At 37.9% G+C, this 13,141-nt stretch overlaps 1 protein-coding gene across 2 annotated transcripts in view; it reads right to left on the bottom strand.

Moving 5' to 3' along the window:
- Window positions 1–13,141, bottom strand: part of LOC131348162 (astrotactin-2-like) — a 384,655-nt gene that overhangs the window by 161,965 nt on the left and 209,549 nt on the right. For both annotated transcript variants that reach the window (XM_058382844.1, XM_058382845.1), the window contains exons 9-10: window positions 13,021–13,095; window positions 6,745–6,882 (exon numbers count right to left, since the gene is read on the bottom strand). In XM_058382844.1, coding sequence (XP_058238827.1) covers window positions 6,745–6,882; window positions 13,021–13,095 — 213 coding nt within the window. The remainder of the gene's footprint in view (window positions 1–6,744; window positions 6,883–13,020; window positions 13,096–13,141) is intronic.

Genomic DNA, 13,141 nt, shown 5'->3' on the forward strand with positions numbered 1-13,141 from the left:
TCTATCTATCTATCTATCTATCTATCTATCTATCTATCTATCTATCTATCTATCTATCTATCTATCTATGCATTCATTCTTTTCTTTAATATATATATTTACACTACATCCATCCATCCATCCATCCATACACCCATCTATCCATCCTTTAATCCATCTAATATACATTTACACTCCATCCATCCATCCATCCATCCATCCATCCATCTATTCTCCCATTCATTCATCCTACAGTGATATGACTATCCATTCAACCTAACATTCATCAATTTATCTAGCACAAATTTGTGCTTGCCATCCATCCATCCATCCATCCATCCTCCCATTCATTCATTCATTCATCCTACAGTGATATATGACTATCCATCTATCCTAACATTCATCAATTTTTCTAGCACAAATTTATGCTCACCAGCCATCCATTTAATATACATTAACACTCCATCCATTCATCAATCCATCCATCCATCCATCCATCCATCCATCCATCCATCCTCCTATTTATTCATCCTACAGTGATATTTGTCTATCCATCCATTCTAACATTCATTTTATCAATAATTTATCTAGCACAAATTTATGCTCACCACCCATTCATCCATCCATCCGATATATATTTATGATCTATCCTTTTATTCATCCATCTGAAATGTACTGGTGTCCACCTATCTATCTATCTATCTATCTATCTATCTATCTATCTATCTATCTATCTATCTATCTATCTATCTATCTATCTATCTATCTATCTATCTATCTATCTATCTATCTATCTATCTATCTATCTATCTATCTATCTATCCATCCATCCATCCATCCATCCATCCATCCATCCATCCATCCATCCATCAAGCCATTTACTAATTCTTTTTGTAACATGTTTTACAAGTCAAACAAAGTGTATCAGTGTGTATAGATACTGTGTGTATAAGTGTGTATATTGTGTGTGACTATGAGTGTGTTTAAATCAGCATATCTTCACCAGAACACAGCCTCTGCCTTATGAGCCTTTCTCGTGCATATTATTAGCATAATTAAGAATCTTCATCATTTATTGAGCGCTGTGATCTGACAGACACTTCCCGTCTTGTGCAGCATTAATTATTACCCAAATACATTAAACTGATTTAATGTATTCCTCTGAAACCACGATTCAAACGTGTCTTTCCATCACTAATGTTCCCGCATTAGTTATTTTGTTCCTACGATGATGTTAAACACTAATTACACCTAATAAATCATTCAGGACGTCAGCTCTAACAGGACTAAGAGCAGATATGAAGCAGCGTTCGAGTGCGCTCAGACCTGGAACATTTTACTTCTGATAAATACCATTAGTGTTAATTCCACCATATTAAAGAGTAAAAAACAGGCAATAAAATGTGAAATAGGGAGATAAATATTCACAGGAGGAAAAAAAAATCCAATTACACTGTTCTAGGAGGAAAATGGAAGCGATGGTAAATGACTCGATATGCTGAGCGTTTGTGTTTGTTCTGAATCGTGTCCCATAAATCAGAGCCTGATTTCTCTGTGATTAAACACCGGCACACGTCACACACTCAAACACCAACTGATGCTAAAATCTACACCATCTCGAGTCGACATTGTTTACCCTTATGTGATTGACGACATTGTGTTCCTTTGTGAAGAAATTCTAGAGTTGAGTGAAATATTTACATCAGATTTCATTTTATCTAGATCTATCTATCTATCTATCTATCTATCTATCTATCTATCTATCTATCTATCTATCTATCTATCTATCTATCCATCCATCCATCCATCCATCCATCCAGTATACATTTATACTCCATCCATCCATCCATCCATCCAGTATACATTTATACTCCATCCATCCATCCATCCATCCAGTATACATTTATACTCCATCCATCCATCCATCCTTCCAGTATACATTTATACTCCATCCATCCATCCATCCTTCCAGTATACATTTATACTCCATCCATCCATCCTTCCAGTATACATTTATACTCCATCCATCCATCCATCCTTCCAGTATACATTTATACTCCATCCATCCATCCAGTATACATTTATACTCACTCCATCCATCCATCCATCCATCCATCCATCCATCCTTCCAGTATACATTTATACTCCATCCATCCATCCAGTATACATTTATACTCACTCCATCCATCCATCCATCCATCCATCCATCCAATAAACATTTATGCTCCATCCATCCAATATACATTTATGCTCCATCCATCCATCCATCTATTAAATAACTGCGTTTTCGGAACCATCAGATTTGAGAATTCGATAGAGCTCGGGTATGATTAAATATATTTCCATTTCACTCTCAGAACTGTATGAAATGTTTGAACGAAGAGTTTATTAATCTCCAAGCAAACTCTAAAACTAGTGAATTACTTACTTTTGGCCTCGACTGTATACCCAAAGCTTAAATTTCCCTCTGATAATGGACTCGCGTCTCTTTAGTACATAATTCCTCAGCTGACAGGCTTTTAAGCTCAGATTTACTACCCGATAAATGGATATATAAAATAAACCAGCGACTCATCTGCCAACTTTTTTTTTTATTATTATTTTTATGTGCTGTGTTTGATTTAATATCTCCGATAAGTCTCAGTACTCAAAGGCTGTGATCGAACCGCATCACTGTTAATGCTGACATTGTGTATAAAGGCTCGGAACGTTCTGGCAAAACGGCTCACTTGCAAGAATAATAATAAATAGCTGTTTTTCCGGAGGGTGTTGGTGAACGGCGGCAACGGAGCCGATCATTTAACTTCAGAAATGAAGAGGTGGGAGGCAGTGACACTGAGAACACTTTGCCTTCAGGAACTGCGTAGGTTAAACATGTTTTAGCAGCAGAAAGAAGAGAGAAAAGAAAAAACAAACAAAAAAAAACAACAGACATTTTTCTTTTTTCAAAATGAACTGCCAGAAAACTAGGATTTAAAAAAATGAATAAATAAAAAGATTTTATTGAAAATTATTAATAATAATTTGAATTTAAATGTTAAATTAATTTAAATATTTAATTTCATATTAAATATTAAAATGTAATTTCATGTACATGTTAAATTTCATTTAAATATTTATTTTAAATGTTTACACCTTTCTTTTTCACATCAAATTATATTTTAGTGATCTTTAAAATTAAAAATTTAAAATCTTTAAAAACTGTTTAAGAACAAATTTTATTAATATAATATAATTAATATAATTTTTTTTTTAATATTACTTTTTTTTTCATAAGCAGCAGCTGGAGAGCTCAGGTATACATTAATGTCCATGTTTTTTATTTTATAACAAGAATTTATACAAGGACTTGGTGGATATGGTGATGTTTTCTGTACTGAGATATTTTTATTAAGCCAGAATGGAGGCGCTGTGGTTTCTCAGTAACATGAAAAGCTGAGATCTTCAAGATAGGAGAGGGAAAAGGAAAGGCTGATAAAATTAGCTGATGTAGCGTAAGTGCAAAAAGAAGTTTATTTAATGTAGTTAAAAATGGATAAAAGATGGATAATCAAACTCAACTAAGACTCTATTACTGCAGTGCCTTTAATTTTATATATATATACACTATATTGCCAAAAGTATTCGCTCACCTGCCTTGACTCGCATATGAACTTAAGTGACATCCCATTCCTAATCCATAGGGTTCAATATGACGTCGGTCCGCCCTTTGCAGCTATAACAGCTTCAACTCTTCTGGGAAGGCTGTCCACAAGGTTTAGGAGTGTGTTTATAGGAATTTTTGACCATTCTTCCAGAAGCGCATTTGTGAGGTCACACACTGATGTTGGACGAGAAGGCCTGGCTCTCAGTCTCCACTCTAATTCATCCCAAAGGTGTTCCATCGGGTTGAGGTCAGGACTCTGTGCAGGCCAGTCAAGTTCCTCTACACCAGACTCTGTCATCCATGTCTTTATGGACCTTGCTTTGGTCACTGGTGCACAGTCATGTTGGAAGAGGAAGGGGCCAGCTCCAAACTGTTCCCACAAAGTTGGGAGCATGGAATTGTCCAAAATGTCTTGGTATGCTGAAGCATTCAGAGCTCTTTTCACTGGAACTAAGGGGCCAAGACCAGCTCCTGAAAAACAACCCCACACCATAATCCCCCCTCCACCAAACTTTACACTTGGCACAATGCAGTCAGACAAGTACCGTTCTCCTGGCAACCGCCAAACCCAGACTCGTCCATCAGATTGCCAGATGGAGAAGCGCGATTCGTCACTCCAGAGAACGCGTCTCCACTGCTCTAGAGTCCAGTGGCGGCGTGCTTTACACCACTGCATCCGACGCTTTGCATTGCACTTGGTGATGTATGGCTTGGATGCAGCTGCTCGGCCATGGAAACCCATTCCATGAAGCTCTCTGCGCACTGTTCTTGAGCTAATCTGAAGGCCACATGAAGTTTGGAGGTCTGTAGCGATTGACTCTGCAGAAAGTTGGCGACCTCTTCGCACTATGCGCCTCAGCATCCGCTGACCCCACTCCGTCAGTTTACGTGGCCTACCACTTCGTGGCTGAGTTGCTGTCGTTCCCAAACACTTCCACGTTCTTATAATACAGCTGACAGTTGACCGTGGAATATTTAGGAGCGAGGAAATTTCACGACTGGATTTGTTGCACAGGTGGCATCCTATCACAGTTCCATGCTGGAATTCACTGAACTCCTGAGAGCGACCCATTCTTTCACAAATGTTTGTAAAAACAGTCTGCATGCCTAGGTGCTTGATTTTATACACCTGTGGCCATGGAAGTGATTGGAACACCTGATTCTGATTATTTGGATGGGTGAGCGAATACTTTTGGCAGTATAGTGTATATATAGATGACATGATAATATTGGACATTAACTAGTACCTGATTTTTTTTTAAATTATTGCTGTGACATTGCTGTCAAGACTTTTTAATTACAAAAATATCATCCCACATTCAAGGAGAAATGAATGCTGGGATAATAAATTTAGCCAATAATAAAGTGTCACTGTGAAAGAATGTTGTGTGTTGAAGACATTTCTCTCCAAATATCTTTCAGATCCTCATGGTCACTACAGTGTTCATTCGATAATCCAATGAGGAATTTCCGCAGATTGACACCAGGCAGAGACCAACAATACCAAATATTTTCTAATTCAGAAGATGAGAACCTTTCAGTTAAGCCTTGAACGCTCTTTTTTAAGAGAGTGTACTCATCATCTACGTAGGTGAGTGAAAATTACTGGTCAACATTTTCTTTTTAATAGCCAGATCCTCTCAGCTGTCAATTCTGCAGTCAGTTAGCTTGGTACTTGGTAATGCAGAAATAAAGGTTTCTTCAAGAATCCTAGTAATTGTGAAGCTGAAACTTCAGAAACTTCAGAGAAGGTTGGAGGCAATGTTTACTGGGAACATTTAAAGCATGTTTTACCAGAAGAGAGAAGAGAAGAAAGGAAAAACAACAACAACAACAACAACAACAAAAAAAAACCAACAACAAAAGGCAGTTACAAATAAATAAATAAATAAATAAATAAATAAAATTCTTTATTCTGATTGGTAACTTAAATTTTATTTAAAATTATTAATAATAATTTAAATGCAATTGAATTTAAAATTTAAATGATGTTAAATAAATAATTTATTTGAAATTAAATATTAAAAATGTAATTTAATGTACGTTAAATTTCCTTTAAATGTTTAATTTAAATGTTTAACTTAATTTCCATTTTACATTAAATTTTAATTATATTTACATTTCATTTAAACTGCTTAATAATAATTCAGTACATTAATATTAATAATTAACACATTGGTCCATAAGCAGCAGCTAAGAATTCACAGGTTTATATTAAAGCCCAGGGAAAATAAAGAACTAATGTCTTTTTCAAGAATCCTTTCTGATTCAGAAACACTTTTTTGTCCTAAGGGACAACCAAAGAACCGATCTGTAGACAAGCATGAGGCCATGTGGAGAACATTTCCAATCTCTTTACACACAAAGCAGAGAGTACTGAAGTTCATTCAGCTTCAGTAAGCACTTTATCCAGGTCAGGGTCTTGGAGTCTATCGCAGGAACACTGGGTGTGAGGCAGGAGTACACACACACACACACACACACACACAATCTCTCTGCATCTAGGGGCATGTTAGAGCAGCCAATCCGCCTACCAGCATGTTTTTTGGAGGAAACCAGACAAGAATCCAGAGGAAAATGACATTAACATGCAGAGAAAGTCGACAAGCTGCAAGGCATCAGCACTACCTGCTGCAACACCATACCCCAGATCACTAAATCTCTAAAAAAAAAATCTAAATTGAAGCCACTGTTGGTTGACCCAATGCTTTATATATAGTAAAGAATCAGTAGGAGAGATTTCAAGAACAGAAAACATTCTGAAATCTATAAAATGGAGCGATATTCATAAGCACATTATGGTACATACAATACTATGATCTCATGAAGACTGAACAAATTATATCTACTTAATTTCTCATTAATCTGTTTAATATTTGACATATTGTATTTTTAGGAATGTTTTCTATTCTGATTTGGCAAAATTCCTTGGCTAAGTGGTAAAGAAAATTGGATCCGGTATCTAAATTGTCATAACAGCATGAACCAGCCGTCGTATTCAACTTTTAGTGAAATTGAAAAACAGGTTGTTTTGAGTCCAGCAGAACATTAAGTATTAACTATCATGGTGTAGGTGTCTGAGACACTCAATCAGCTTGAACACACACACACACACTTACCGGATGTCCCCGGGGTCCTCGGTGACGAGTACATCGGTCTTGCAGCTGGCGACAGGGTTGATTGACAGCTCGACTGGTGGCACCACAAAGCTCTTGCTGACAGGCAGCCAAAGGCCTTGGCCCAGACTGTAGGAGGACCTGCACATGGCCATAACACAGGCGATCAGAGAGCATGCTGGGAGTCAGCCATAAACATAGACAGCCAGAGGGCATGCTGGGAATGGCAACTTCCCAATTTTATCCACACAGCTGCTTTTTTTTTTTTTTTTTTTTTACACTAAAAAATGTAAACATAAACATAAGCCAGTTTTGATTACTCTTAATCTGGCTTAATAGCATCATTAAAAGAATATTAAGATGGAATTAGAAGTTTTAATATTGAAGTGTGGGAGTGTAGACAGTTTTATATCTACAGGGGATAAAATCACTTTCTCTGCTTTCTCTTTACGCTTGTAATGACAGATATTTATGTTTTGTGGCATCCAGTGGTGACAGAACCATCACTCATATGCTATGATGAAATACACTATATTGCCAAAAGTTTTGGGACACCCCTCCACATGATTGAATTCAGGTGTTGTTTTTCAGGGGTTGGGCTCGGCCCCTTAGTTCCAGTGAAAGGAAGTCTTAATGCTTCAGCTTCATACCAAGACATTTTGGACAATTTCATGCTCCCAACTTTGTGGGTGAACAGTTTGGGGATGACCCCTTCCTGTTTCAACATGACTGCACACCAGTGCACAAAGCAAGGTCATGGATGGGTGAATTTGGTGTGGAGGAACTTGACTGGCCTGCACAGAGTCCTGACCTCAACCCGATGGAACACCTTTGGGATGAATTATAGTGGAGTCTGAGAGCCAGGTCAAGACTGGGATGTCTGCCTTTACATGCACATGAATGTGATATGGAGTTGTCCCACCCTTTGCAGCTATAATAGCTCCAAATCTTCTGGGAAGACTTTCCACAAGGTTTAGGAGTGTGTTTATGGGGATTTCTGACCATTCCCCTAGAAGCACATTTGTGAGGTCAGACACTGATTTTGGAGGAGAAGGCCTGGCTCTCAGTCTCCGCTCTAATTCATCCCAAAGGTGTTCTATCAGGTTGAGGTCAGGACTCTGTGCAGTCCAGTCAAGTCAAGTCAAGTGTGCACTGGTGTGCAGTCATGTTGGAACATGAAGGGGTCATCCCCCAAACTGTTCCCAGAAAGTTGGGAGCATGAAATTGTCCAAAATGTCTTGGTTTGCTGAAGCATTAAGAGTTCCTTTCCCTGGAACTAAGGATCCGAGCCTAACCCCTGAAAAACAACACCTGGTTTAAATGATTTGGAGGGGCATCCCAAAACTTTTGGCAATATAGTGTATGTCTCTGCTGATGGGTGTGGTCTCTCCCAGGATGACTCCACTCCCATCCAAAAGACGAAGGACATAAGGCTGGATGAAAATGACTCATGATGCCCTTTACAGCTGCCAGATGTGTGAAGACCACGGAGAGATTTTTGAGTCAGAGAGGCCCAGAAGCTGGAGAGATCCACCACTCAGATGGAGTGGAGAAACTGGGAAGAACCATCGCCTGGACATTCCTCAAACCTGGACTTCATGGTAGAATTGAGATATGTATAAACATTTTGCTTGGAGTTTACCAAAAAGGCATGTCAGAGTTCCGGTTAATGGGGAAAAGAAGCAAGAAACCTGGGACTGCTCATCATCATCATCATCCACCTGCTGCAAGGCATGGTGGTGGTATCTTCATTACAAGATCATCATGCTACACGATTAATCCCCTCTTTATTACAGATGGTACATCTCTGGTCAGAGTCACGGTTATGCCATGATATTTATTTATGTATAAATGCCTTTCATGGGTTTGAAGGTTTCATGTTGAAGGAATGAGGAGCTGTTGGTGTTAATGATGATGTTGGGTTGGAAATGTTCTCTATTTTGTTTTTTTTTTCCCTCATGAGAAGCTATATTTATTTGGGCTACTCTGTGTTTTCCTGACATATCCTCCCAATGAAATCAATTTCAGTACAAAATGTGGAAAACAGTATCAAATATACAACCGTAATAAAATAACGCTCAAATCAACCGTGTCGAGCTTCACGTCTGAGAAAGCAACAATAACCTCATGCACAAGTCTTTCTAACAAGACCTTATTTCATTTCAGGGTATATTATATGTTAGACCTCTGCACCAAGTCCATTATAAAGTAAGCTGCCATTAATGTAATACAAGTTATTATATTTCAAGACTTTATTGCATTTGGATCTCTGCATCAGAGCCATTATGTAATAACCTTCCTATAAACGAATTACTAACTGCCCTCACAATAGTATCCTGCAATGTCAAGCCTTTATTTTTTCCTGTAATATTATTGCCCTTTGTTGCTAATGTTGCTAAGCTGCAATATGCAAATGAGCCGGTTGAATTGAAATGCCTTTTATATTAGAAAATAAAGTACAATGCTGACTCAATAAACACAACTGGAAATTGAGATGTTTTCCCCCTTAACTCTTTTTCTTTTCCTCCTGATATCATGATTCTTCACTAGTTCTGCTGTTTTTGTTTTGTTTTTTTTCTCAAAAGATCTGCAAGACTCCTCCGAGGTATTGGCTCTGTCCTCGTCTAACCCCTCATGCAGCAAGCTCACGTCCGACTGCTGTTCTCTCTGTGTTTACATGCATCGCAGTTCAGCGTGTTGGACTCGGTGGCACTCAGTGATAGAGCACTTAATGTTGTTTCCAGTGAAAGGATCATTAACTTGCTGAAATTAATCTACTCGCTAACGAGTATGGAATATTAAGTGCTTACTTTCATGTTTACAAACCAGTCCTTGAAATTGTGACTTTTCTATATTACAAAGTGGCTGTTAGCTTCAAAGAGCTTTAAGCGAGGATTTAATACGGAGTTCAGACAAAAGTACAAACCTAACCATTGTATAGAAGATGCCCCAGAGTCATGCACATGAGGAGGAGGAGTTTGAATAAAATGAAGGTGTGTCTCAGGCATGATCCTCATGATCCTAGACTTTACTACTGATAAAATGATTTAAAAACACCTCGTATTGTAGGTAAGACACAGAGGCAGATAAGTGATATGTATACATTAAAAGCTTTGGATATCATAGATGATTCTTCTTATCCTCCTTAATGTCAGTTGTTACCTTCAAGGAGATGCTTTAGACAAGCACAGGAAAGGAGAAGAGTCTATCAGACATCATTTGTGCCAACTGCTGTTAGATTCAATTCAATTCTGAGTCAAGTCAAGTGGTTAGGCTTTGGGTTGTTGGTCAGAAGATCAGGGTTCAAGCCCCAGCACTGCCAAGCTGCCACTGTTGGGCCCTTGAGCAAGGGCCCCAACCTACATCCAATCCCCCACCCCCTGCTCCAGAGGCGCTGCATCATGGCTGACCCTGTGCTCTGACCCCCAACTTCCAAGGATGGGATATGCGACGAAAGAATTTTACTGTGCAGTGATGAATAGTCGACAATTAAATTCTACTTAACTGAATGTAGGAGCAGGTATAGATATTTATTTATATGTACACTGATCAGGCATAACACAATGACCACCTGCCTAATATTGTGTCCCCCTTTTGCTGCCAAAACAGCCCTGACCCATCCTGCACTGTGTATTCTGATACCTTTCTCTCAGAACCTAACTTCTTCAGCAATCTGAGCAACAGTAGCTCGTCTGTTGGATCGGATCACATGTGTCAGCCTTCTCTCCCCACGTGCATCAATGAGCCTTGACTGCCCATGACCCTGTACCACTTTTGATAGATACTGACCACTGCAGACCGGGAACACCCCACAAGAGCTGCAGTTTTGGAGATGCTCTGATCCAGTGGTCTAGCCATCACAATTTGGCCCTTCATCAAACTCGCTCAAATCCTTATGCTTGTCCATTTTTCCTGCTTCTAACATCAACTTTGAGAACAAAATGTTGACTTGCTGCCTAATATATCCCACCCACTAACAGGTGTCTTATTCACTTCACCTGGCACTGCTCACAATGTTATGCCTGATCAGTGTATTTATGTACATGAATAGGATGGACTGAGTAGATGTGTGTGTGTGTGTGTGTACCTACTGAGTTACATTTTTTATTCTATTTGTGTTGATGTCTTTGTTTCTACTGTCTGGTGAAGCCAAAGACAAATTTCAACAATAAACATAGCTAACTAACTAACTAACTAACTAACTAACTAACTAACTAACTAACACTAACTAACTAACTAAACTATGCCATATTATGCCTCATACTCTACCTTTGGAAGCATTGTATTGATATCCACATACCTTTAGACATATAGAGAACCTCTGTTAAACACAATTCAGACCTTCATTTTTAAACACATTTTTCTCACACGATATTGAATCAAGTGGAAAGCAAGAATTAAACACATCACACACTAATCTTCACAGTTTTTTTCTCCTGTACTTCGACTTCAGTGGTATGTGCTGAATCAAGTGCTAATCTGTGAGATGCTGAATAAAGAGGAAGAGAGGCATAATGTTATAACCACATGTGCAGCAATTCATCCTACTTTACTCTTCACTCCTGAGTAGAAATACATGGATTGACAAGCTATTAGATGCTGATTTAAAGTTGAATTCATGCATTAATTCTGTTAATCCAAGCATAAATCCTTGTAAAACAACCAGGAAGTGCTTTAGACAGTTCCTTAACCCTGGCTTTAGTGTTACAGTAAAGATGGATCAGATTTAAGACAGAATCTGTCTTTTTGTCAGTTTTCTGGCTGTATGTTAATGTGTATTGTTTTTGAGAATGTTAATGTTTTAATCGATTTTCATCAAACTTCTAGTGTTGTGTTTTTGTTTAGAATTTGCAATAATAGGTCAGCAGAATCTGCAGTAGTGGCTAAATCTCCTTCATTGCATCTCAAAAGACAGGACACAAGTGACAAGCTCCGTCATCCACAGCGCACGCTTTCCTGAACAACAATCGCTCGCTCACATCATCTCCCATGAAGCTCGGCCACTAAGCAGTACACCTCGGGTCCCTGACCTCAGATATAGACACAAACACAGTGAATCACCTCGGATCAATGCGGACTTCCACTCATAAATAAGACACAGGCGACACGAGCAGCGCTCTCGCTCATCAGCTGACACAGGAGAGCTCATCGATTGGCTCTTTCTCCTCGCTATCAATCAGTGCCGAGCGAGTGCATTAAACGAGTGTGTCGTCAGCCAGCGCAGAGTGATGACATCCCGGTAAGTAAGGTGAGAGGTGAATAAATTTAAAGCACTACATTTTCGTCTTGGGCAAGATGTGAAAAATCGTCACGGTGGAATCACAGGGGAGAGAGGGTTTTCAGAGCTATGGATTTATATCGTGGCTTTGCTAATCAAAATGTCACACACTGATAATTGGAGAGGCAGAAAATGATGACAGGTGACCTTCATGACAATAGCAATCAGAGCTGATCGAAATGAATATGTCATGTTTCCATTAGTTACACTGGTCTTTTATTCCTAGGAATACTAAGAAAAATAATAATAAATCATTATGAAATACTACAAGAGGGGTAATTTCTATAATACTTTAAAGGATATAAAAAAAATCAATCTAAATATGAAATTAAGATATATGAATATTTTAATATTTTCTGTGATTGTCATATTTATAATACATTAAAAAATGGAAAAGTTAAAAAAATATACATTTTTATTTAATTTTATTATTATTATTATTATTATTATTATTATTATTATTATTATTATTATTATAGTATATGCTTAGAAATATGCTTATAAATAAATATTATAATGATTATTTCAATATGTATTTATATCTATGATTAAAAGTAACATTAAAGTAAAAAATAAAAAAATACTTTCATTTTGTAAAATTATGCATCGTTATTTTGTATAATATAATAATATAATTTTATATAATATATAAAATATAATCATTTAATATAATAATTTTTTATAATAATTCATTCATATATTTATTTATTTATTTTTTTAATGTAAGATGTACATTTGATGATGCAAGTGTTACAACAACAGTGACATTGTAAAATTAATTACAGTAACTCCCTGAAAAACCTGAGCTTGTGGTTATAATGCATTATGAAGCATTCCATTAAGACCTCCTGAAAGAGCCCTGGTGCAGATGTGGTCCAGGGGGCAGCCTGCTCTCAGAGCCCTGATTAACAGCTTCGGTGCTTTCATTCCTGCTGGTTTTGACTCTCTGTGGGATTGTGATGCTTTCAGCTGAGCTTATGTGAAGATGTGGAGATTCTCACCTGAAGATCTTCTCTGGCGCTTGTTCTCCAGTCACCAGGTCATAACCTCGCTCTAGGTTAGAGTACGGCCACGGCCTGCAGGGGATTTATGGCTCAGTGTCAATAAAGCAGGGCAACTAAT

Source organism: Hemibagrus wyckioides, linkage group LG28 (genome assembly GCF_019097595.1).
Source record: "Hemibagrus wyckioides isolate EC202008001 linkage group LG28, SWU_Hwy_1.0, whole genome shotgun sequence".
NCBI classification, from domain to species: domain Eukaryota; kingdom Metazoa; phylum Chordata; class Actinopteri; order Siluriformes; family Bagridae; genus Hemibagrus; species Hemibagrus wyckioides.